General features: G+C 41.4%; 1 protein-coding gene across 2 annotated transcripts; it reads right to left on the bottom strand.

Annotated features, from left to right (window-relative positions):
* On the bottom strand, positions 1-26,403 carry smoc2 (SPARC related modular calcium binding 2). Of its 2 annotated transcripts, none has more exons than XM_086122683.1 (13): positions 25,998-26,403; positions 18,813-18,975; positions 15,239-15,345; positions 15,003-15,102; positions 14,466-14,507; positions 10,859-10,939; positions 10,089-10,163; positions 8,468-8,654; positions 7,313-7,395; positions 3,648-3,747; positions 2,127-2,374; positions 1,897-1,934; positions 1-660 (listed from the first exon to the last, which is right to left on the bottom strand). In XM_086122683.1, the coding sequence occupies exons 1-13, from the start codon at positions 26,070-26,072 to the stop codon at positions 637-639; spliced, it is 1,323 nt and encodes a 440-aa protein (XP_085978809.1). In that variant the 5' UTR covers positions 26,073-26,403; the 3' UTR covers positions 1-636. The 2 variants fall into 2 exon arrangements, with proteins under 2 accessions (XP_085978809.1, XP_085978807.1); XM_086122681.1 differs by having other exon boundaries at positions 10,859-10,906; positions 25,998-26,402.
* Positions 26,404-26,581: the final 178 nt, after the last annotated feature.

Below are 26,581 nucleotides of genomic sequence, written 5' to 3'. Positions count from 1 at the left end.
ACTGTGTCAACAAGGTGTTTTATTGAATAGAACACACATGGCAACAAAAAACATAGCAATTATGTTGCATACGTACGTACATAAATCAAGAAGTCTAATTGGATTCGATTTTAACACACACAACATTATTTATTTAGCAGTCAGACAGACACGTATAAAACCAAAATATGTATAAAACAGGTCTTTATTTCTAATAAACAAGAATACATAGGAATCTGTAGCATGTTTCTCATGGTTAGTGTTTGAAACAAGCTGCCGTTAATGACACAGGAAAAAATACTACGTTCTAAATGAATAGGTGTCGTCTGCAAGAAAACTATCCACACATCAGATTTATAGTCATCAACACAAGAGGAAAAGTCCACATAGAAAGGGGCACAACATGAAACATTCAACATGACAACTTAGACACTCAAAGTACACATACATTGTATGTGCTAATAATTTTTGCTGGTCGGGACACAAAAAAAAGCTAACTAAAACATTCACAGATTCAGCAGTCTGTTTAAATACCTTATTTCTACAAAGTGAATTTACATTTTCCTTAAAGTACAAAGTGCAAATACTACGTTTTTTGTTTTTGCCGAATGGTGAGGGCAGAATGTTCATGTGGAAGCGGGATCCTCACTTGCTGTTTTAGCCTTGTTTCTTCGAGGGGTGCTGAGGAGAGCAAACAAGTCATATTAGTTTGGTGCATGTGTTTTTTTGTAGTAAGATTTGTTTGTACGCTCTCTCTACTTCTGACTGATCTGTCAACAATCTCTCATATAGTTGTTGTCCGGTGAAAGAAATGTACTATATCTCTACAATCTGTCAGTTTTGTTATTTTTGGCAAAATGTGATAATTTTTCGGAACTGCCAGCCCTGTGCATCACGGCCGTCCAACCAGAAGTAGGCAGAGCGGGTTGTTCAGTAACCAAAGAGTCCGCTGTCTGAGTCATGTGTCGTGGTGGTTATTATATAGTTTTCCCCTACCAGTGAATGCGCAAGTACTACAATATCAATTGCCCATTGAGTGTGTGACGGAAAAGTGACATATAAATCAGATGCATTATGATTATTATTTTTATAAAAACTGGCACATACTGTAAAAAATACAGTTATCCCACTGCCATGTATTGCAATCCACAGTAGTATACTGTTAAAATAAATAAAAGTGATGCTGTTTTATTTTGGTAATATACGAGTTCAAAATACAGCACTAGATTAGAATAGATGCGTTGTAAAATAAAATACTGCCGTCTCTAATTTATTGTTGCTTTACAGAGAAATTCTTTACAGTGTGTGTTTATGTCAGGCGGTCCCATATAATTGCATTGAGTAAGCTTATTTAGCACAATACTAAGTTGATCCAACCGTAACCTTCAAGCGTAAAGGACACTGAAAAAAATAGCGTGTTGAATTTACTGTTATTTTGTCAAGTGACTACACACAATAGAGTCATCTGGATTGAGATACTTTTAGTAGACATAATAGTATTTTTTAAGAAGATGTAGTCTACTTAGAAAATGTATCTAGATCCAGATGATTTTATTTCATGCAACCACTTCACCAAATAAAATTGAGTACCGGGAAAATTCAACACACCATTTTCTTCAGTGTAATGTAATGTTTGGTTAAAAAGAAAATCTTTTTTTTAAACTAAAAGATGAACATTCTTCATTGAAATAACAATATCTGATTGACAAACTATTGTTCTGAAGGTAATTTTTTTTTTTGGTCTCCCCTCAGATGATTTGTGAAACTAATTTACACTGTATGTAAGGTAACTGAATGTATTATATAAAAAAATAACCAAGTGTTGCTGGGAAGCCGAAAAAATGGTGAGGGTTAGTATGGGGATTGGTAGTGGGGCGGGGGGGGGGGGGGGGGGGACCGAAGGAATAGTTGACTTACAAGTCTACTGGGAGATAAGCCTTCTCCTGTTTTGGCCCCTGAAAGACAGAGTGACAGGAACTTTAAATGGCATTTGTAAGGAGGAAATACCGAGGCTGGATTCACATCAAATCCTTCCGTCTACACAAAGTGCAAATTGACCCTTCCTTAACCTCCAGTCCCCTTGGTTACCGTTGCTAGGGCTATGAGGCTTATCGCACTGAATTACGTGGCGGTATTTCTCAACTCACCTTCTTCCTTGGTCACCCCCAAGCAGCCCATCAGCTCTTGCAGGGACAGTGCTTTGTCATTGCTGATGTCGCAGTACTCCACAAACTTCTTGACACACTTTTTGGGCTTGGATTTTTTGCGCAGGAAGCGTTTGAATGGCTTGATCTCCTTCTTTCCAATGTCGCCGCTGGAGTTTTTATCCAGCTGACCAAAATACCAGTGGACCACCCTCTCCTCTAGTGTGTGGTTGGGGTCAGGCTCCACCACCCTAGAAGATAAAATCAGCAGACTGGTATCGAGCATCCCACCTTTGCTAGCCAGCTATAAGGCAATATTTACTTCGGGTCTTTACAGTGGAATCTTTAAAGTTGAGTTATAGAGAGTTGAGTTACCGAAAAATGTTCGGTCCAAAAGAGGGTCCATGAAAAAAAAGAGTCAAAGAAGAGCCACTGCTCCTCCCATCTTTAGGTATGTGTGTTTTTTGCTGTTGTTTTAGTGAGGTTGTTTTTCTTGTGTGTGTGAGAATTATTAGTGTGTGAGGGTATTTTTGTGATAGTTAATGTGTGTAAGAGAGTTGTTTTGATGATGTTGAGAGATTTTTTTTTTTTTGGTTAGTGTGACTTTTTATGACGTGTGTCAGGGATTTTTTGGGTTTGAGTCAGAGTTATGTTTCTATGTATGAGAGGGATTTTGGTGCTGTTTTGGAAAGAGGGTTTATGGTGAATATGAACACTTTAATATGTAAAAGAGGATGTTGCTGATGTTGTTGTTGTTTGTGTGTGTGTGTGTGTGTGTGTGTGGGTGGGTGGGTGTGGGTGTGGGTGTGGGTGATTTCTGGGGGGACTGCAAAGGTTTTTGGGGTGAGAGATGTCTTTTTTGTGTTGTTTTAGTGAGAAGGCTTTTGTTGAATAAGAGAACTGTTTATATGTGTTCGAGTTTTTTGTTGTTTGGTGAGTTTTTCTTTTTTTTGGTGAGTAAGAGAGATTTGCTGAGCATAAGTTTTGTGTGTGTGTGTGTGTGTGTGTGTACGTGAGAGATAAATGTTATTTTTGGTTTGTATGGCACTTTGAATCTGCGATGGTCCTGACATACAACACTTGGCTGGGTCGAACATCAATAAGTATAAGAATACGTCGTCATGTGGCAAAAGAAGACATGCCCAGGTACTGCTCCACCTTCTGTTTTTCATTTGATTGTTGCATATTTATAACCTAGAAATATTTTTATTCAAATTTGTACTGTTATTTTGAATTTACAACCACATGAGCATAGGTTAGGGATAGATGTTCTGACATACGTACAAACTTAGGTTAATTCAGCTTCATAAGCGACCGAGGACGCTCTGTATAGGTACTAAAGGGTTTTGTTTCACCCTGCAATAGATTACTGTATTATATACTGTATATATGACATCTTTCAAAATCAGTTGATTGGTGTCTTGGAACAAGGTCGTTTTTCAAACTAAGAGGTTTCACTCTTACTTATTTGATGAGAGCACGAAATTATATTGAGAAGGTTTAAGATATGAAAAAACAGCATACTTTCCGGCAGATGCTGGATCTGTGACAGCGTGAACCATGTCTGTCGACAGCGCATCAAGAACACTTGTCAGAAATTCAGTTTTCTTTGCACCGGGACAGCCTGGAAAACAAGGTAACTGGATGAGTGTGCAAGCTTGGAAATCATGCAGTGGATACAGAATCAGGTGCGTGGATCTCAACAAACACAGAAACTGATCCCCCTCGTCAACAACATTCGAATGTGGAATGTTGCCGTCATAGGTGGCCCAATAAATGTTTGGGGCAGGACGTCATGTAATAGGAAAGGTGGTTTTCGTGCATAAGACAGCAGAGGGGGGAAAAAAAGGAAAGACATCTGTCACAGTTGTCTTTAAGACCTTCCCATAAAGTGTCATACCCTCATCTGGAGGAGGGAGAGGATACCTGCCAATCATTCAAGAGGCCCCTGAGTGGTTTTGACAGCTGGACACTGAAGATGTTCCTAAAAATTGGATGTATATGTCCACCTGAGACATCAGTAGACCAAACAGTCTGAAGTGAGCCAAGTACTGATGGACATACTATGGAATCATGTCAAATGCTAACTAAGAAGAAACTCACAGGCTAATCCACAAAGATAACAAAAGGACAATCCTAACTGAAGAAAAAAAAACCCTGGGAACAATTAAAATGGACCTGGGGTGGAATAACCCTAATGAGAGTAATTGTCTGTTTGGCCATATAGTTTAAAGAGCGAGGGCAATAGGTTATTGTGGAAGAGCTGAAGGCGAGAGAGTTCTAAAAAAAATTCCTGGATTTTTCTTCCGACTCTCTTGTTTCTCACAGTCTGATTCCCCTCTGCTTTTCCGCTTCTACTCTTTTCACAGCTCAGGCCTGCGGGGCCAGTTTCTCCCGCGTTGGAGATAATAGCATGCTTTGGCCCTCTGTAACAGGTGGCGACTCAGCACCACGCCTCCGCTCCACCTCTCCCAAATAGCGAGGCGACTTGGTCCTATAGGCTGGATAATACACATGCCCAAACTGTTCTTCTTTACACGCTGAGCATATTTGCATTCAAGGTCATTCAACCTCATGGCTCAAACCCAGCAAATTTTGTGACCTACGCCTATTAGCCAAGAAAATAGTGCTGTTGTTGCAAATGCGTTGAGACACTCACACAATTACACTCTCAGAAGACAAAGTGTTTTTTTTTTTTGTGGTTTGGGAAAACAGTTTTACTTTCTATTGCTGCAGAAATAAAGTGCAGATCATCATTTAAAACTCTGCCTCTATTGGCAGCAGATGTCTGGCTACCACTACCTAAGGAGATGTCTTTCACATAAAATCTGAGTTTGTTTTTATGATTGTACCTTAATGCCCATGTTTGACAGTTCAAGTCAAGAAGGCATCAAATCATGAGATTATTTCTTGCGTCTGTTCCAATGCCTCCATTTATCAAGCTGCTGCGCGCTGCAAAAGGTTGGCCAATAAGTGCATGTGTATACCCGTGCGTTGCTTTCAATGAAAAGCAATGTTATTTTATGGAACCACATGGGGCACAGTCCTGTCAGCACTCACATCAGCAGCTCCCAGTGCTTGCCCAAAAAGTGTGGAGAGAAAGAAAGTCAAATACACTACTTTTCACTCCAACTCCTTTTTTTGCATCTCGCCCCATAAACCTTTCAACACCAGCGCTTCGACAGCGACTGGACTGAAGGCAACATTCGTAATCATGCCTGGTTTATACAGTAACCAGGTTTACAACCACTGACGCAATATCTTATAAAGGCAATAAGATGCGGGCGATTTATTTATTTATTTATTTTACACTGCCCAGGTGTAGTTCAAAATGGGGGTTTGGTGCACGTTTTCTGTCGACCAGCATGAAGTATGTTCGTAAATGTTTTGCTTCATCTGATACAACAAATATACTTGAATTTTATGTCCTGTTTCGCAACGCTTCACACACAGTGGGGCTCATCTGGCAAACATCAACAAAGATGAGTAATATTTGCTGACGTATGCAGTTTTCATCAATGACAACCCGTAACACTCTTTGGCACCGCAACTCATGTGTGAACAGAGCCAGAGTTGCACTGCTGCTAAAATGCAGCACCTGTGACCAGTGTGCCTGTCTGGTCTGGAGCACGGCTGCATAAACACTTGAACCGGAGAAGAACAGTAGAAGCTCTGTGCATTCGCTTGTGGATTATTAACATGTTTACCAAACTACCCGGAAAAAAAAAATAGAGAGAGAAAGAAACCTCCACAGTGCCAAACGCCTTAAACTATGATTTAGTTGTATGCACCTAAAAGCTATAATTGCTGTACTTTGTCCGCAATTTATGTGGTGTCTTGGAGGATACAATTAAATACAGCAAAATGCTTTCCAATTTATGGAAAGCATAATGGAATCTGGCCAAACATAACAAATCATGATTGGAAGTGGTTGAGCGATAATGTTTATGCACACGTCCATCAGTGAGAAGAGAACATTATCCTATATACATAACATTATCAATTTGCATGCGCTCTCTGCTGCGCCTTATAATAGGGCATTTTCTGCAGTATACATATCTTATTATGGAGGATGAAAAATGTATACCCCCATGTGACACGGTGACATCTATGCAAGATAAAAGGATCAACTATGTGGAGAACTTTAAAAAAAAATCTATGAAAACAGACTACCTGACCTAAAAACAAGACATGTATATTTCAGAAACCTCATTGGCCTTTCCCAGATGACTGGAGGAGAGCCAAGGTACGCTTGGGACCGTATACTACGGCCCGTAGGGCATATATAGACACAATCACAACAATATTAACAATCATTCACACTCCCGTTCACACCTCCAGCATGGACATTTTTGAGAATTTAATTAACCTAATTTGCATGTTTTCTGACAGTGGAAGGAAGCTGAAGTATCATGAGAAAATCTATTTATTAATTTAGGGAAGATGTGGCATAAACCTTTTGATAAACATATTGAGTGGTGGTTTAATAATATTGTTAAGCACTCTGCAGTCCAACGTGGGCCTTTCTACAGGAGCCAAAAGGCTGCTCTTGAGTACCTGTCATGCTAAATACTGATTTCTAAATATGAACTACTTTCCACTCCAAGAAATCTTGATTTTAGCAAACAAAGTGAAAACTACTTATGAAGTGGGTCTAAATATTAGGAGGAACAATCAAGTCTAGGGGTAAGGTTCATTGTAACGGGTTATCCATTGTGCACAGTTTTGTCAAACTTAGCAAGTAAGCCACCCTGATAATTTGCTCAAACCTCATACTCACCTTTAATTGCGTTATCTATGCTGCTGCCAAGATGTATATCGCTGCCTATTCCTGACATCCCATGATTCATTACCTCCAGCTCTCTCGCCTTCTGCTTCCCCTCATCTCCTATCTACCCTCATCCCGCTATCCTCCATCTCCACATGTCAGTGTCGATGAATCCCCACCAATCCGTCTCTGTCTCGTGGCTAACTGACCATGGAAGGGCAGTATCTGGCAATCCTCAAGTCTTTATCAAGAACTTCCTTGACCAACACTGCTAATGATATCAGCAAACACACACACTTCCATTGTTATCACAACCTTGGGAGGGTGGCAGCAGTTGGAGCCCAATGACTGAAGAACTTCCCCATGTGGTCTGAGCAGAGAAGAAAAACAGAAACTGAGTCCATTCGCCTGCGAGGCGTACCTTGAAGATGTCTGCTTCTGTAATGGTCCTTTGGTTTAGTTGGGTGAGCCCTCGCGTTGCCATCGCACTTTGGCTGCTCATACCTTGGGCAAGAGAAACAAGTTAATCATATGGCATGTCACTCAATGTGAATCGGACCACAGAGGCAGTTTGCAACAGTGAAATTTGCAATAAATCTGTGAGATTAAAATAGTTGTGGAAAAACGGAGGCCCTGACACGCATCCAAATAGGGGGGGATGATTTGGCATCTGGTGTGAGGACAGTAAGGGTGACAAGGAAAAATGTAGAAGAAGAGAGGCTGACAGGGAGCGTGGGACACAAGTAAGCTTTCACAGCTTCCCTTCGGAGAGCCAGAGCCCCACTCAGGCTGCTCTACTAGTGGGCCAAAAGCCGGCCTGGGACAAGTCAAGAGAAATGTCACAATCCATACTTCCGTGTGTGCTAATGTACTCCCTGGCCCTTTGCCTGGATACTTGTTAATCTGATAACAAGCCATGTGTACCAGTACCAAGTGCACCAGTGCCACACACTGCCAGTCTGAATGATGTCTTTCTCATCGCCCGCAGAGATACTACATCAAGCAAGCGCAAAGGCAAGGAATGTTTTTCCCCATCATTGTTTGGTGGTGTCTCAGTTAGTTAGCAGCATTACGCTAACAACACAACCAAATACACCACAACTTGGTGAAGGGGTGCATGGCCGTATGGCGGAGGGGGGGTGGGGGGGGAGTATCAATGTGGTGGGTGAACCCATCCCCACCCCACCAAGGTCGCTGAAAAATTTCAGAGGTTTGTCTGGTTGAATGGGCATCCGCTTTTGATCAACGGGGGAAGAGGCAGCTGGGGGCAGCTGCCAGATTAATTTCATTTCCATTCAGTCCAATGAGAGATATTACTTAGCCACAGAACAGATTAAATTTGTTCACTGAAGTTCTGCTGTACAGCATATCCAAAACTGGGTTGAGGTTATAATCTGACTTTTGTAAGGAAGGGAGTTTCAGTCTGGGTTAAGTCATTAGACATAGTCACGGCCTTAGCCATAAGAGTATCTAAATTAGTTCTTCACGCAATATAAAAGAAAAAAACAAAACAATGCAAAGCAAAGAGGAACTCAGTTGTAACAATTCAGTCTGTTCTGAGGGCAATCTGTCGTACCTGGTGGAGGTACCAGGTATGGGCCGTCCAGTGTCCACCAGGACACACCAACAGTAGCCAGTAGAGGGATGGCACTGGACTGGCTTGTACAATCCGCCTTGGCCACAGTCCGGAACAAACACAGCGTCGTTTTTGTGCTGCTTTGCTTCCTCTTGAGCAGACTGTTGCTCCTGGTCACACGATGAGGCTGGAGAGTGAGATCACAGTGGCATTACTTTCACACGAACACACTTTCATGTAATTGCAGGTTCACTTGGACGCAAAGGGTTGTTCAAAGCATGAATTTAGTCTAAAGCCAAACCACATCTGGTTGACACAGTTTTAAACATAATGTAACAAAGTAAAACATAGAGTAGATAACTCTCTCTGTGCCAGTATTGGTGGAGAGAGGCTGTCAGAGTTGAGAAAGAGCGGCGGATGAGTGCTCAGAGACAGGGTGTGTAGACTCCTATATCAGCCCCCTGTGGCACTGTTTACGGACATTAATGGGCTAATGACACACAAGCACAGCACCCCATGCCACAAGTTAAGTAAATATTTAAAAAGTCAGCCATCCTCCATGGATTTATATGACAGCGAGGGAAACAGACAAGACAAATACTCAAGCCTTGGTGCACTGGGCCTTCGCCTTCACACACCCACACATCTTCACACCTTACTGCAGTGCACTGTATCGCTGCAGGGGTCTTTATTTACAGGTTCACATTTCCCAGAGAAAATGGAGTTCTTCATTGTGTTTTATGCTTTCCGACAGAAATATCTGATGGTCTCAAACAGGATAAAAGATGGGTTTCTTGCAAAGTCCCAGCAGGATCTCATCTGTTGTGAAGATATTCAAGAGACATGTAGCATTAAACTCAGGGATGCAAGCTGATCCTTTGTGGCCAAGCGAGTTCCTTTTTTTTTTGCTGATTCCTTCAAAGATCGGAAACAACTGCAGGATTATGGATATCCCTTTTCGTTGTTTATTTTATTAAGAAATCTTTGCACACACAAAAGAGGCTGAATGAAACCCCTCCCTGCGGACTCTCTTCGCTCCAGTACCTCCATATGGGCTCTCTTTGTTGGGCTGTTTTTCCTTCTTTCTCCACTCAATACCCCAAAGAGTCCACGTTAATCAAAACCATCATTTCAGCATTTGTCATGCTTTTTTTTTTTAATTGGTTTTAAATTATGATAATGGTATTCATACACAAATGCACTCATGCACGCTGGCTTTTCAGCCTAGATGAATGTTTTGTGCAGGAAGAAACACAAATCCCCAAAGACCGAAAGGGTAACCGATCTGTGTGTTGAGATCAACGTGCAGCATGAGTCAAAGAACTGCACGGATCAAGCCAAAAAGAATAGGAGATCCTGTGTTTTTGCCATGTGCTGATAATTACGAATAGTCTGCAACAAAAAGAACCACAGTCCACCAGATCCCCAAAGCATTATGTACTCCCAACACCAAGATGTGCTGGCTTCACCCCCCCCCCCCCTCCCCCAATCCTCATAAGTATTGAGAAACAGCCACAAACCACGATTGCACTCTAAAGTCTTCTGCAGGAAAACACAAAGCCTGCATTCAGTTGAGGTCTACAAACGCCCAATCATCATGGAAAAAAAAGCTCAAACTCACATGGTGCTCTAGTTCTATTGTTTTGCCGGCTGCGGACCTGCTCCGTCCACAGAGTGGGGTACTGGGAAATGATGTCTGAAAGAAATCCATGACAGCTTTATTAGCATCAATTGAAAACACAGTCATATATCATTGGAGCCAACTGCTTCCAAAAATCACAGACTGTAAAAATCACATCAAGGTTGTCAGATCTTAAATTGCAAAAAGTCAACTGCATTTGACAGAGATGGCTGGGAAATGGGAAAACTTGGGGTAGGTAAACTATGGACTGCGGCTGTGACTGTCATTAAGTTTGATGATCGCGTCATGAGAATATGATACTTTCTTTAGACAATGAGAATTTGAAATAACTCAAATAACTTGGGGACTGCAGCGATTGAAGCAGTAGTTTCACTGCTACTGATTTTTTTATTTTTTGGGGGATGTGGAAGTTCCCACATTCAGCAATAAAAATAATTTGATTTAATAATGTTGACCATAACCAATTAGCACTTGCTATATCAGGACACTGGTAGACAAATAATAGCCATAAAATCCACCCATTTTCACAACTGCTTGTTGTAGGGTGGCGGAGGAGTTTGGTCCCCTCCCATTTGAGATATGCCTGCATTTTTTGGCCAGAGGCCACCTTCTATCCATTAATCTATTTTCAACATTTGTTTACTCTCTAGTAATATACAATACTGTACATATATAAACTACCAGTCACCCACCGAGTGTGATGATGGTTGATGAACAAGGGATGGATTAATGGGTGGCTATAGACTCACCTTCTTCATCCGCAGGGGGTTGTGGATCCACCACTAAGCCAGTCTCATCTGCATTCAGAATGGAGAATATTTGCAAAGAGACTACCATTACAAGCGTAAACTAGAAAAAAGCGATACATGACTTTGTGAGATTTGCACGTTGCCCGGTCAAGAAGGCTGGAGGCAGATACAGAGGTGGGAAAAAAAAGAGGGTGTGTATGATGCAGAGAGAGGGAAATTTCAGTCGGGGAAGAATAAAAGATAGTGGTCATATACTCCCATATGGATCATTGTTTCTAGAGACAACAAATCGTTGCTGTCCTGTGAAAAACATATATAAACAAAATGTACCGAAAGAATATAACGTGTCCAGTTGTCCTTGCTGTGCTTCTTATGCCAAGCATAAATAAAAGACACAAGTGTTGAAGAAGTGCCAAGTCAGAGAGAGAAACAACAAACTGTGGGAGAATTCAGCTCAATGTTTGTTTGGTGTGTTTGTTTGATTTGTGCTAAGAAGAGGACGGCGACGGAGTTTTGGAGTCTCTCGGGGTGAAGCCAAGGCCATAGGTGTGGTTAACCTCATTGTAGGTCACTTATTCTCCGAAAGTAAAGCTATTTGTGCGTGAGTCCGGACAACTCAAATGAATGGCTCCACAAACAAGGATTTAGGCTCTACGTTGTTCTTTTCAACAATGTCTTCTACAGGCGCTTCTTTGCCATACCAGCCATTTATATTCTGTATTGGTGGATAAAACTACATAGTTGTGAACTGCAGCTTGGAGTGAGGGAATGAAATGTATTTAGGATTTGGATTTATGATAAACCACTAATAACCTATCTTGACTGTGCAGCCTTTTACATGACTGGAACACCTCTTTTTACATCTGCCAGGAAACCCCTGAGCAATTTGTGGTCTTACAGCATTAGATTTACTGCTGTTTGCCAGTCATAAGCCGCATATTGTTTCCAGCATGTGAATGAATTTGTCAAATTAAGCACCAGAGAAGACTTTATGGTGAAGCATTTTGTGTTTTAATGATGCTTCAATGCCTTGACAATTAAAGTACTTCATGGAATGCTTTGGCATTAATGGGCTTCTGCGGGATGAACATATTGCTGCTATTACTGCTAGTTTCAGTGTGGACACACCACAAACGTACAGTTTATTCTGCTTTTTGACACACACTTTCCCAACTACTTCCTCCCCTTTCCCCATCATCACTTCCTCCTTCAAATGTTGCGGTCCCGCTCAATATAAATTACATTTCTGGTGAAAGCTCAGATGGACACCGTACCCAAGAGACAATCACACCCCCTTCAACAATTATATGCATACTTTGGTGCACTGACAACGCTTAGGGTGAAGAGTAAGGTGTTAACTTTTCTTTGTATCAGAAAAATTCAGTACAACATAAATGATCAATTGAGGCTGTTGAGATGGCCGGTTAAATTGTCGGTCGGCAACATGCGGCTCCGGAGCCGTATGCGGCTCTTTAGCGCCGCCTAGTGGCTCCCTGGAGCTTTTAAAGATTTTTGAAAATGGAAAAAGATGGGGGAGTGAAACTATATTTTTTGTTTGAATATGGCTTCTGTAGGAGGACAAACATTCTTAACATTTTTCAATGCTGTAAAAATATGTCGGATATATATTACAGTACATTTCAACATTTCTGTCAATGAAGATTTGCGTCATAGCCTACGACACACGTTTCTATTAGCAGAGCGGGATGCCAGGCAGGTGGCTGTTGTAAGAAGAAACTGTGTTTCATGTCCAACTCACCAACGTAACTGGCAAAGAATGGCAATCTGAAGGACCAAGGAAAGCATTTTAAAACGGTACAAGTCAGCTATGAAGGTTAACACGCTGCAAAAGTGCGTCCCGTGCCTCATTCATCTTAGCCGCGGTTATGACTGTTGCTCATTATGGCATGTGTGTGTAAAGTATGCGTGCGAGTGTGGTCACCGGTCAATTGCGGGAGGCTAGTTGATCGAAAAATAAAGCTTTGGTCAAAAAGGTTTGGGCCCCCCTGCTCTACAGGATGCACTGCAGGGGAAAAAAAATTAATCAGGAAGGCTCATTGTATATTTGTAACCAACTTAGTCATTTTGATAGTAGGCTAATATAGCTAATATAGTTACATACTGTACAGCGTGTGTTGCCTTCTTTCTGAGGCTTTTAATTTGTTGCGGCTTCAGACACATTTGTTTTTCTTTTTTTTTTTGGTCCAATATGGCTCTTTCAACATTTTGGGTTGCCGACCCCTGGGTTAAATCAACATCATGGTTAAAAATAATATTAAAAAAAAACATCATCAACATTATCTGAAAACATCTTTGCTCATAATGTTTCACTCAGTTAACAGACTGATTGTATATCAGCCTTCGGGCCCTCTCAGGTTGATGAAGTAGTGGCAAGCTTTAACAGGCGACCAAAGCTGCACAACAAAGAAACAGACAAACAGACACATGCACGTACATGTTTTGAAAGGTGTACACGTGCACATTGATACACGAGTACATATATAGACTGTACTGTAAATGATGGTCTATTTAGCAGAGGTGGGTGAAAGTCACATACGCGCAAGTCACAAGTAAGTCTCAAGTCGCGCCCTACAGGTCTCAAGCAAGAAACAAGTCACTGGGGGGGGGGAAATCAAGGAGGTCAATTACTTGGTTCAAGCACATCCTAAGAACAGCCAGAAAATCTTAGTCACAACATGTGTTGGAGTGATAATATTGTTTCCGGCCCACTGATTATATTACAAAAAGTACATTGTCTCTAAATGAACATTTCCATCTCTAAACAACTTCAAAAAAATTAATGTCTACACTTCAATTATTTAGAAGAATGCTTGTTAATTTTTCATGTTAACATTATATGAGTTGCACACTGTTAATGTGGTGATAAGTACTGAAATATGCTGAATGTGGGAGTAAACATGTATAATTGGCAGATTTAAACACTACATATTGATGTCACTACTTAAATAACGATTGGTATACGTAATTTCAAGTGCTCTATTGGCTTCTCAATTAAATGCAGAACTGACACAAAGCATTTGACCAGCTAATGGTGAGCTAAACAGTTGAGCAAACGTATTTAGCCTAGGGTCACAGAGTTTACGTGCGTCAGACGGATGAAAGGAAACATTAGTGATGGTTTTTCTTATCTTTACGTTTAAAAAAAAAAAAATTATCTGAATGTTTTAATGCGTGGGGATTTTATTTTAAAACATGAATGGTTAACTGTCCAAAAAGAGCTAACCTAAAAAAAAAACATGGTGAGTTAAAAACTAAGAATGGATGAGAAGGTGAGTCTCCTGAGAATGTAGAAAATCTGCAAATAAGACACGTCTTTGTTTAAATTGAGGTTAAACCTGGAGGGAAAAAAACCAACAACAAAACCTTGACAACCGGGATGGCGCTATACCCGGACTAGGGAATGCTGTAGCTCCGTCACAAATCTGTGTAGTTCCAAGTAAGCACCTCCAGCATTTATTTGATATCCCAAAATATATTTATAAATTATTTTCACAGTGCACCTCGGTCAAGCCCCATTTTAACCCGGGGAGAGAAAAAACATTCTGCAGCCATGCCTTCTTGGCAATGTCTTCAAATGACTTCTCACCTTTTCCTGGTTCTCTTGTGGTAGCTCGCTCTTGTTTTGACCCTAAAAAGCAAAACCTTTAATTAAATTAAATACTTCCAAACACTCGTCAACAGGCACCATTGCACAATAACTAAACCACGGTAAAAGGTAATGATACAGCACAGTATAGTGCCGTATTGTCTTGAAATTGCATGCCAATGATCGGCAGTTGCCTAAAATTTCACAAGAAAAGAAACATAGTAAAGGAGTAATTAGTAGGAGAAGTGGGGGTTGATTTAAATCAGCATTTCAAAGCTGCAATGATGCCTTGGCAGGATTTGACCCAGAATTGTTCGGGCCACCGTAATGACAAGTATGGTGGCCTTTCAGGGTAAAAGGGCTCCATTACAAGTATGTAACTTGTTACGACAATACAATGTTTAAATTAAGATTGATTGCTTAAGGTGTGGCATCAGGTGAGTTATCTTTTTTGTTTATTAGTGTATTTATAATTGCTTTGCTGACTTTGGTGGCTGGCCATCTCTTTTTTTGGGGGGAGGGGGGAGTTGTGCCCACCTTGACATCGAGGCTTTTTATTAGCCACAGCGGAGCCACTTATCGGTCGGCCATTGGGAGTTACGCACCAACAGTATCCGGTGTAGCTGTGACATTGTACCTGTCAAGCAGTTAACACACAAATAGCAAGTTTTTGCGATGAGATTATAGCGGGTTCAATAAAGATGCTGAAATGTGAATAAAAGCTAGAGAGCAACCACTGCTCACAACTGAAAAGGTCACATTTATTTCGTTACCTCACTGTATGTGCCATCAGGGTTGCATACTGGTACAAAGACCTGAGGGAAAAGCTTCTTGGCCTGCTGCTCTGTGTACTTCTTCTCTGCTACGCATCTGGATGTATCTGAGGAAAACCACAAATCACCACAATCACGACACATCACAGAGAGCCATGATGCGACCCACAGCTCGATTACTTTCTCATGCCGCACAGCTGCAGGCCCAGTTTTTTCAAAAAGTCAAGATGCTGAATCGCATGCATCATGATGAAATTAAAAAATGAAACAAAGGGTGTTGCAAGAAGGGGGACTAATATTTCAAGACATTTCAGAAGCAGCATATCACATGGTTGTGTGGTTGGGATTAGAACCAACACTTCTTCTCGTCTTATTAGGAGCACGCCAGGCTGGTCTGCGTGGTGCCTGATGGTAAAGTCATTACGGAAGGAGACGTCTTGTGCTGCTTCTACAGAGCATTCCAGTCAATGGAGAAAAGGGCTGACAATGCAAAAGGCAAAGCTAAACCTTCCTCAGTCTGTCTCTTGCCATCTCATCATGTACCCAGTTCAAGGGTTGTAAATAGAAATGCACATTTGCGAGTGTTTACTCGTGTCCTTTAGGGCAGTGATTTCCAACCAGTGTGCCGGGGCACATTAGTGTGCCGTGAGAGCGCTAACTGTTTCCCACGGGAAATGATTACATTTGACTTAATTGGTGAGAAAATTATTTATTAATAACAAATAATGTGTCTTTGTCCATCTGTCTATGCCAGTAACGTATAGTGACAGAAAGAACAAATAGATGATCTTCTATTAGATGGCAAAATCGTCTTTTGGTGAGAATTTTGTTTGGCGGTGTGCCGTGCGATTCTTTTAAACTTAAAAAAATGTACCTTGGCTCAATAAAGATTGGAAATCACTGCATTTTGGAGCCTCAGCCCAATCATATCAAAAATTACACTGAGAAAACCCTGAATCCACATAATGTCATAGTTTTATTAAAAATGAGCTGGAAAATTTATCTTAGTGTCTTGCAATGCAATTGCCATCAAAGTAATTACACAGAAAAGGAAATGAAGGTGGGATCAAATTTCAAAAACTGCCCAAAAATATTATTTTTGAATTTACTATACTTCCTATACTTCCTAGCTGATGACTAGTCCAGTTTGAACCCTGCCTCTCACCCAGTCAGCTGGGATAGACTTCAGCTTACCCACGAACCTGATGAGGATAAGCGGTAGAGAAAATGGATGGATGAATCATGCTTCCCTGCAAAAATAGCCAATGCACACCTAATAGAACTAATGAGTGTCAAAGACAACAGAGGGCACGGGGACAGGTAGATCACAGGTGTCAAATTCAAGGCCCGGGAGCCACATCCAGCTCTGCCCACGAAAGTAAACCATGTGTCTCCACTTTCATGAACTTAGCTTTAGAAATCTGTCGTAAAGTTTGAAATTCTCTCATATGATAATTAATAATATTGAGATTGTGCAAGAATTCTCTGGTACACTTTTTACAATAACTCAAACAATAACTGGATAAATTACTATGCTTGACTTGTTTCTTTCTGACTTTCGGGTTGAGTGAACGCTGGCGCGTTTTGGCTGCCGCTGCTCAACCCGTATTGTTTTGTGTTTTTTGTTATTGTAAAGTGTCCTTGGGTGTCTTGAAAGGCGCTTATAAATAAAATCTATTATTATTATTATTATTATTAAAAGTGTGAGTAATATATCAATTTGTGGTGTATTATGTAACAATGAGAGCTTTGATTTCAGTGTCATAACGGCCCTCCCAGGGAAGCCCGAAGTACAAAGTGGCCCTTGGCACCCCTGCTGGAGAGAAAGCAGTAATTGTACAGTGCATTCTGACACTTGTAAGATCAGTGGTACCTTTATTATACATTGGCCATCCACTTCTGTTAAACATCATTTTGACTGGGGTTTTACATGAGCTGGAGCTTATCTCAGCTGACTTTGGGCAAGAGGCGGGCCGCACCCTGGACTCGTCACGATGTGGATGAACTCCACACCGGAAAGCCAGAGCCCAGTGAGCTGTGAGGCAGATATGCTAACCACATCGTCCACCATGCTTCCCCACTTCCTATAAATGTCTGAACATCATTTGTTTGAACAGGTCAACAATAAAAGGTATCAAATATACAGTAATTGATATTATTGCGAATAATGATTTAAATGGCTTAAAACAGCTATGACTTCAACTCATCTTCATGGCCAATTGCACCATCTGTTTAAACTCTCAGTGTCGCATCAATGGTAACTTGGTGTGACACACAGTGCCCGTCTGTCTGGCAGGTTCGTAGCCCTTCAAAACAATGACTCACACAACGCTTGAAAAATGTACCCATTTGGTCACACGGCTGAAAGTTATTGGCTTGGCTTACGCAGCCAAAATGGTTCATCCAATTGACGCACAAAGTAGAGCGTGCTAGTTTTTCTTTGTCTTGCGTGTCTGCATGGGTGTCACTGCCACTGGTGAAGGGAAAGGTGACGGAGGCAAACTGGGAAATAAGGAGCTATAAAGTTAGATTTACTGGAAAATCTCAAAACCTTCATCCTTCTCCGAGGGGGCTTTTACTTAAAAGGGTGTCGTGGAAAAAATGACAGGACCCTTGATTCATTCCAGCTCAGTTATAGAAAACAAATTCTAACTATCTTTGTGCTTTGAGACCAGATGAGCCCCCTGTCTCATTTCGGCTTCGAATGTGAATGCAGCTCCTGCTCCTTTCACCCCTGACATCCAGAAGCAGAGGGGGGTCCAAACTCTAAGAGACTCAAAGTTTTTGACACATACAATACGACTTTCATGGACTTTCGTCCCTTTCAGCTTCCTAGCTGGAATCCTCTATTTTGTGTGCCGGCACGGTCCTCTACATCCAGATGTCTGCTCAGAGATGTTGCCATAGAGACCCAGCGAGGCCAAATAATTTGGGGAAAATGCTGCTCGATCAAACAAGACCTTTCTTTATCTCAACAACCACGTTCACTCGCAAAGGCTCTCATGGTAATGGTAATGCGCCAGAAAGCACAATTAACTAGCAGGATAATATGGGCGGAGCAACATTGGGGAGCTTCAGTTCCTTCTTAGCAGCAATGAGGGTTTCTGTGGGAATGCTTCAACCCTACTGCTTTTGTCCTGACTCGCCAGTTCTATATTCATTACGGACACAACATTAAGACTCATATACCAACAAGCTGCACCCCCCCCCCCCCACCAACCACATACACAAATTGATCAAGTAAACGATTTTAAGAGGTGTCTCCAACAAAGCAGATCTGAAACTCTTAACCACACATACAGTACTGTGTACATTATCACACATACTGTACACAGTATGTTAACAGACGCAGAAAAATAAAGCAACTCTGTACATGTCCATCCAATGCCAAAGTGAGCCCATAAAGCAGGCAGCAAAGCCTCCCACACACTCTCACCATGTCAACTCCACTTGTCCTCCCAGCACTCAAAGAATCAATTATGCTGAAATGAATTTAACCCAGAGGTTTCTCCTGTGACCTCGTCCGCACATTTGAGAGCATCAGGTGGTGATGAAGCGTGACTCATGACCTGACCTTTGCATGGCCCTCGGATGACCTCCAGCTGGGGGTCGCGGCACTTGGCTCGAAGGAACTCGCAGCGAGATGTGAAGGTCCTGCCGTCCGAGGCGCACAAGGGTTTGCGAGGAGCTCTGCTACATTCCATGTCGCACTCCTTATCCTGATCCACCCGCAGGAACTGTCGCAAGGAGAAAATAGATAAGCCGAGGAAACTGTTGCAAGATGTTTTATTTCTGGGAATCAGCAAGCGTTACATCAAAAGATTTCCAAACTATTAAATGAAACTCTGAAAGGACTTTAGATGTGGGAGTTTTTACAAACAGATTAAAATGGGATTTGTGGTTAACTTGATATATTTGAGAAATTATATTCTGAGCTGTCAGGCAGGGAGGTTGGCTGACAATATGTGCACCGCATTTTGCCATTCCTTTGCCTCGCTGTGTGAGAAAAATGGGTTCTGCTTTCAGGTTAGTTGTGTTTGCTTATTTCTCCAAATCAGCAAAGATTTAGTTTTCCTTTCAAAAGTGTCCAAATATGCAAACAGTGTGACAGCAAAAGGAAACGCTTTGTATTTTACTTTGATGTTTGTGACATGGTGGTCGATTTGTGAGCACATATGCCTCGGAGGTCACACATTCAAATGTGAGCTCCGGCCTTCCTGAGTAATGTTAGCATGTTGTTCTCGTGCCTGCGTGGGTTTGCTTCGGGTACTCCGGTTTCCTCCCACAATCCAAAAACATACATGGTAACTTAAGTGAACACTCTAAATTGTCCATAGCAGTAAATGCCACTGTGAATGGATGAATGTCTATTTGTGCCCTGCGATTGGCTGGTGACCAGTTCAGGGACCAAATTTCTTGCCCAAAATCTGCTGGGTTAGGCTTTGGCTAATCCATTGTTCTCATGAAAACAACAGAAAATGCATGGATGCATGTTTGTGACATGTGGTGTATAATCGTGAGTTTTACTTATCAAGATTGTACGTATTCCGCTCCTTGTTTAGCACAAGAAGTAGCACAACGAGACCACCATATCCAATTCATTGAATTGGAACACTAATTCTTACTGATACTGTGAGTACTTATAGTACCGGTACATAATAAATTTAGTGTGTGAGTATGTGTCATGGAGCATATCTTTCCAAATATTCAAATATCGTTTAGACATGCATCGTCTACGGTATTAATAGTGGTGGTAGTCACTCATATTATAAGATTTCTAAAATGATTTTAGATACTTGGCCAAAAGACACAAACAAGTCATCTGAGGCAATGTCAACTCCTGGAGAAAATGCAACTCAATGTCTATGCCAACACCTGCACCTGGAGTCGCTCCCGAGGATGTTTTACTGAGCTATGAAAAGAGAAACATGACAACACAGACTCTTGGCTGAACGCATCGGATCACCTGTGTCAATGCCACCATTGTATCAACCACTGTGGTATGAAAACCCCCTGGCCAAGCCACACAATAGGGCGGCGGTGGTGAAGGGGGTGGCAACCTAGTGTGACTGCTACAATGAATGAAGAGACAGTGGATGATAGAGTGGTTCAGTCAAACATATGTCAGGGATCTTTGTGTTGCGACAGTGTGAGAGTTTCATAAAGTTAACGTGATTCATCTTCTCCAAAGGAGTTATGACGTGAGTTAAGGCAGGGAGAAACAACATGCAGGAAACTGGTTTCAGGCATATTCCTTGATACATTTCTTCAGAAAACTGCTTGTCATAAGTCTGCTTTTATGAAGTAAATATTTGCATACAAAAGTACTTTTCTATTTTGTTGAGTTTAAAACGGAAGCAATTAGATGTGTACAATACACTCTTTCAGTCATTCTTTGTATAGAGGGGTTCTCGTGTCTTAAATTTATCGTGAGATTCCAAAAAAGCAAGGCACTGCATGGAGCGAGAACAAAATACACGCACAAGCCTGAAGAGGGCGGGATGAACAGCAATAAAACAAATTTGTTGCGTCTGATCTCTTAAAAATCAATTGAGGGATGGTGTTTGGTGGCAGCCTCCTGTGTTCAGACGAGCAAGGCTGCAGGGCTGCACTGCACCTGGAAGGGGGTTGGCAGGGAGGGATGGGGCAATGTCGCCTTGGGCTGGGAGCGTGGGGGGGGGGGGGGGTGCAGGTGGGGGTAGAGCCCATCCTGTCAACCTGGGTCATAAATCCTCCCAGAATGGAGAGGCCCGTGGACACACACCGGAAGAGGAGTTGTTATTGAAGTGATCGAATTAAAATGTTCCAAAACAATATATATATATTTTTTGTCTTTTTAGCCCTGGAGAAATATACTGTACATGTGTTCCTTTTTTTTTTCAAAGCAAAAAAATCATCAGTAGTCGACGAAATTAACTCATTCAGTACCAGCCAATTCTAGACCCCCTTTTTTTTTTTACCTTAAGTCTTGGAAAAATTGAAAAAAAAAAGTATCTGGGGTTGAACGTGTGGAGTGTGAAAAGACATGTCTTTGGGAGTGAATGAGTTAATACTAATGATAAAGAACAGGCGAGGCGTTTGCTTCATGAGAACACATGACTCGGCGCTCATCTGTCATCGCTTAACCAATACAGAGAGAACCAGCTTTTCTTCCTTGTTAGCAATAACCAAAAAAAAGTCACTACTGTACTTCAGCAGGAGAAAAGAACCGAGTGTGACTGGTAGGGTGGCTTTACATTACTACAGCTGTTCCAGGCCTCCGTGTACACCTGCACATTCTAGTGCGATGATTCCCAACCACTGTGCCATGGCACAGTGTGCAGTGAGAGATCATCGGGTGTGCTATGGGAAATGATCCAATTTCACTTAAATATACCAGATTTTTCTTCAATCAGCTATATTTCAGCACGTATCATTTTTGTGACTTTTGGGTTGGGCGCCATGAGATTTTTGTAATATAAAATTCATCCACAACAAGAAGAAGCACATTGTTAAAGTATAACTCTCCGGGCAATTTGCTTTAAGTATAGATGGCCAGCATAAACAATAAAAATTGCTTGATGGAAGATTTAAAAATTCTGTTGATTGTGTGGAATTGATTTTTGATTAATCACTGTCTTGAAGGGGAAGTCAACCCCAAAATCTTCTTTACAAGAATATGTTGTATGCAGCCGCACGGGTCTAAATTCGGCATTCTGAATAATATTGCGTAACTGGAACATGAGTTAAGCAGTAAAATCCACCTGGTTTTGTCCATCTCAGGGGACGGCCATTTTGCCACTTGCTGTTGACTGAAAATGACATCAGAGTTGCTCAGGACTCAGGTAACAACCAATCGCTTATCTGTTTTTTGAGTTTGGTCATTTGACATTCACAAGCTGAGCCATTATTGCACGTTACTTCTGCTGCCGGCTAGTTATTAGGAGCTAAACTGCTAATGTTGCAGGCTGTGCAAACTCTGCTCGAATTCTCATGCTTTCTACTTCAACACTTGGGTGCTACTTGTTGAAATGATTTAACAGGTTAGTTGTATTACCTTGCTCAACGACTTAATCTATTCTATGTCGGTCAGGAGATACAGCCGCACAATCAATGTGAATGAACGTCTTTTGTTAAAATAGCTTCATCTTCGGACGCTTATGCCAAGTCATGGTTGCCCATCAGCTGCGCATTTAGCTGCACGTTCAGGCATTGTTACAATTACTTTCTGCTTCTTCCTTGATTTACTGGCAGATTTTGTATACTTCAACTTGCAAACCAAAGTTAGAAGTAAAAGCTGGGCTCTAATTGGCTGCAGTCGAGTACATTTCCACCATGTCTGATGGATTAAATATGCTCATAGCTCGCAGCTGTGCTGAAAAATAATGTGAGATTTCTGGACACATTTTGTGCCTTTCATCTTAGAAGAAGAAAATTTTATTTGTTTTCATACATACATTTGTCCTGCAACTACAGTTGAGAACCAGTCATCGAAGAAACAACATGATGAAAAACATAAATAAATAAACAAATGATTCATTGTCTCTTAATTTCCCCACAGTTGATCAAGAAAATAAAGTGAAATGTCCTTTCCCAAATTTAAGTACATTGAAAGTAAGAAAAAGCCTTTTCTCAAAGGTATGCACATTTAAAGTGAGACTAACGACATTGTTTTCTATCTTTTAACTCATTCAGTACCAGCCAATTCTAGACCAAGCCTGAAAAGACGTTTAAAAACGTCTTTGGGAGTGAAGGATTTTTTAACAGAATTCTACATTCAATATATCCTAGTTACACAATGGTGATTTTATAGTTTACTCTCAACTGGTACATACTGTATCTTTAGCTTTTTTTTGTGCGTGTTTAAAAAGGTGGTCAAACATTGCACTACTCCACTTTTTCTCCTCTCCTGACATCGCACAAACAATTTCACTCACAGTCCACATTCATCTTTTTTCCACATCCTAACCAACAGATAAGGCAGACAGGTCAAGAAGAGAGTTTCTGCACGGGCTCCCCCCGAAAAATAAACAACAAAAAACAGGTTTATTTCCAGCCATGCTATGATGGTGGGCTACAAGCCTTTCCGCAACTCTTGCTGGACACCCTTTTGCCTGTTCAACACCACTATTGTCATTATCTCCCCATGCCAGCCAACAGCCTGACAGCCCAAACAGATTCATTCATCAAAGTAGCGTCCTCCTTTGAGGCCACCGAGCAACACACAGCAAAGCGCCAAGTGTCTTTGAGTTTATGATAAAGCGCCCCAAAACAGCAATGAGAACCTAGTGAGGCATGAAATCCACCACCCAGAATCACTCTCAATGTTTAAAACACTGAGATAAATAGAGACATTTCCTCCCGTATGAACTTTTATTAAAGTGGCTCTTCAGATACAGATTTTTGTGCATTTGCCCAGTGATGATGGATGAGTGAGGCAGAACTATGCGGTTTCTCATTCCATCACCTCATGCATCAACACAAGAGTATGAAAGATTATCTTGAAGTTAGGCAGCACAGCTTCTTATGATTAATAATTCAATTCTTATTCATACTATACTTTCATTAACAGCTTTAAAGGCAACACAATGTGTCACGAATCAATTTACAGAATTGCACAAATAATTTTCTTGTCCACATCCACATTACTTGATAACACACTTTGTCTAGGTTCTCATTTATTTGACAATCTCACATTTATTTTCATTAACGGTCTTACAAGTTGCCTTTTCCATCTACTACAACAGTACCAACAGATGGTAGAATATCAAGCGAGTCAAGAAAGGGCAAGACAGGTGGGGTGTCCAAGACCAACCAGCATAAAAATCAAATCCAATTATCTCTCCCGAGCTCTGCAGCATTGTGGTCATGAATGGCGTATGGAGGAGGCGAGACTCCAGCAGTGAGCATATTGTAGGCTCATCAGGGTCTTTCGGATTCGGGGGCCCTATCCTTCCAATGCCCTGAGAGGCCCCTCACACCACCGCCTCACGGGGTCAATGGGGTCCCCAGCTGAGAGTCGAGGTAAACGTGTTAAATGGCCTTGGCGGGAGTTTCCTGCGTGGTCGGTCGGATGCTACGATTAGTCATTAGTTTCAGTAGTGGAGAGGGAAGAAAGTGACAGCCATTAACAAGGCTGCTAACTCAATCACAGAAAAAAAGGCATTTAATTGCTGTGAACGATTCTCAAAAGAAAGAGTGATGGTGAAGAAAGGCGTCTGTTCATCACATGACGGTAAGGGAAAAAAATAGTCTCTTGGGGCAGGTCCACGATTTAATGAAATCATGGGGACCAATGGAGCCCATATGTTTGAGAACCATTCAAGATTTGAAGAGAGAACAGCTGGGTTAATGTGCCCACATCTCCTCACACACTATTTCATGCCAACAACCATGGAAAATGTTGTTCTCATGAAAATCTCAGTCAAACGTCCCATAGGTCTACCCTCTTGTTTGACCTCAAATATGCACAAAGTAGCGCATGGAAGGCTTTTCAGGAAACCAACCAGCCTCTCATGTGTCATTCAAACAATATACCATTAATCACCGGCAGAGAACAAATCCAGTTTGCCATGTGCTATTCTAATAAAAAGCAAGTGAAGGACCGCAATGGGGAAGTTTGACACAGACCTGTTATGAAAATATCTTTTATTCACCTAGCAGAGCCTGGTACACGTGATAAATGATGCAGTGTGAACAAAATAAATACAATTAAGGAGAGCATCTGCTCATGTAACACTTCCTCCCACATTCCACAGCTCCACTGTGTCATCAGGAAAGAGCATTTCCGACCCTTCACCGACAGACAGGTTAACAACTCATGGTCATTTGTTTCCAATTGGATATTAAGGCATTTTGGCCCAGAACATAAATAATGGTGCCTGGAGGGGGGGGGGGGGGGGGCAGCTGTCGCATCAACGTGTAAATCAGGAAAGCTCCTGACACTGCACATTCCACCCTGCTCCTGTAGTTGCACTTGATAATGACCATGGTTTTTATTTCATTATAATTTCATCAGACTGTAATACAGCAGTAGAGCAGTTTTAGTAAAATCGACAAGAGCCATGCTGTCATACTGTTATAAAACAATACCATGTGCTTTGGTTAAGCACACGTATGCAAACAAAGAGCTCTTTTCCAAAACGTCAGGAACATCAAATCATTAAAATGAAAAGAAAAGAAATATAAAATACAATGCTGTAAAATAGGGCAAATTCATTTTTTCAATGGGACAACACAGACGTTTTTAAAAATTAAATCAATGTCATTTTCTTTAGAACAGTCCCAATGGCGTTTTGGAAAAGAGCACCCTAAACTGAATGAGGGTGAATGGTCATCAATAAACAAAACACCATTTGGATGGTGTCAGGCAGGTAAATGCACCACAAGCAATTAACAAGGCTGCCCATTATAAACTGGTGTCAAAGCCTTCACAGCTACTCCACCTTAACCAATGTATGCCATGAGATATTGTAAAACCTGCTGAGTTCACATGCAGAAGGTTTAACATTGTATTTTCCAGTCCATTAATGACAAAGGTTCTGCTATTTACATAATACAACAATAATATTCTGCATTTGTTTCTCTATGTACTGAGTAATATCCACAGTCCTACATATAGGACAGTTGGGTTAAGTTCTGTATTTCCGATTGCTAAAATAAATATGGAAAATCTGTCACTTCTTTCAAATGATATGTGAATCAATCATGAATTGGTTGGACAAGTAAATGCATCACATATGCGGCGCATGTGTACATTTAAAGCAGTCAGTTGTCCTACCGTGAGAGCGGAGAACTTTTGAGCGTGTGCCGCACTCAGCAGACAGAAGAAGACAATCAGAGGACAGACGCGCATCCTGGCGCAATTTGGCAACGCCGTTCAAATTACGCTCAGACCAAAAGCACACCTGTGCAACACCAAAGTAAAAATTAAATAAGATAAACAAGAAATTACAAAAAATAAAATAAAAGATAAGAAAACCGTAGAGAAAGACAAAGGTGTGTTTAAAAAATATTTGTATTTCTTCCAAAAGCAACAAAAAAAAACAGGCACTGGTTTGTTGACACCAAAGCTCCTTGGTTTCGTCTGCACCACCGTTTGTAAGAGCAACTCCCCTAATTTCACTCAGTGTGGTAAAACTCCGTATCCCTGACCCCTTTTCCTCCCTCAGCGTGTCTTCCACTTCTCCTCCTATCGGACTCTTTTTTCCGCCGTACATCCCCTCCCTCTACACTTCGCAGACAGACGCAGCACCTCCAGTTGGGAAGGGGAGGGTGGGTGACACCAAATCTGGAGCAAAGACGTCAGATAATCCTGCACTTCTCGCGTTTCCTTTATGACTTCTAAATCAATATGTTAAAAAA

The sequence above is a fragment of the Hippocampus guttulatus genome, chromosome 10 (assembly GCF_054856545.1).
Source record: "Hippocampus guttulatus isolate MCC_2025c chromosome 10, RoL_Hgut_1.0, whole genome shotgun sequence".
Taxonomy (NCBI): domain Eukaryota; kingdom Metazoa; phylum Chordata; class Actinopteri; order Syngnathiformes; family Syngnathidae; genus Hippocampus; species Hippocampus guttulatus.
This window is presented reverse-complemented; position numbering and strand designations above follow the sequence as displayed.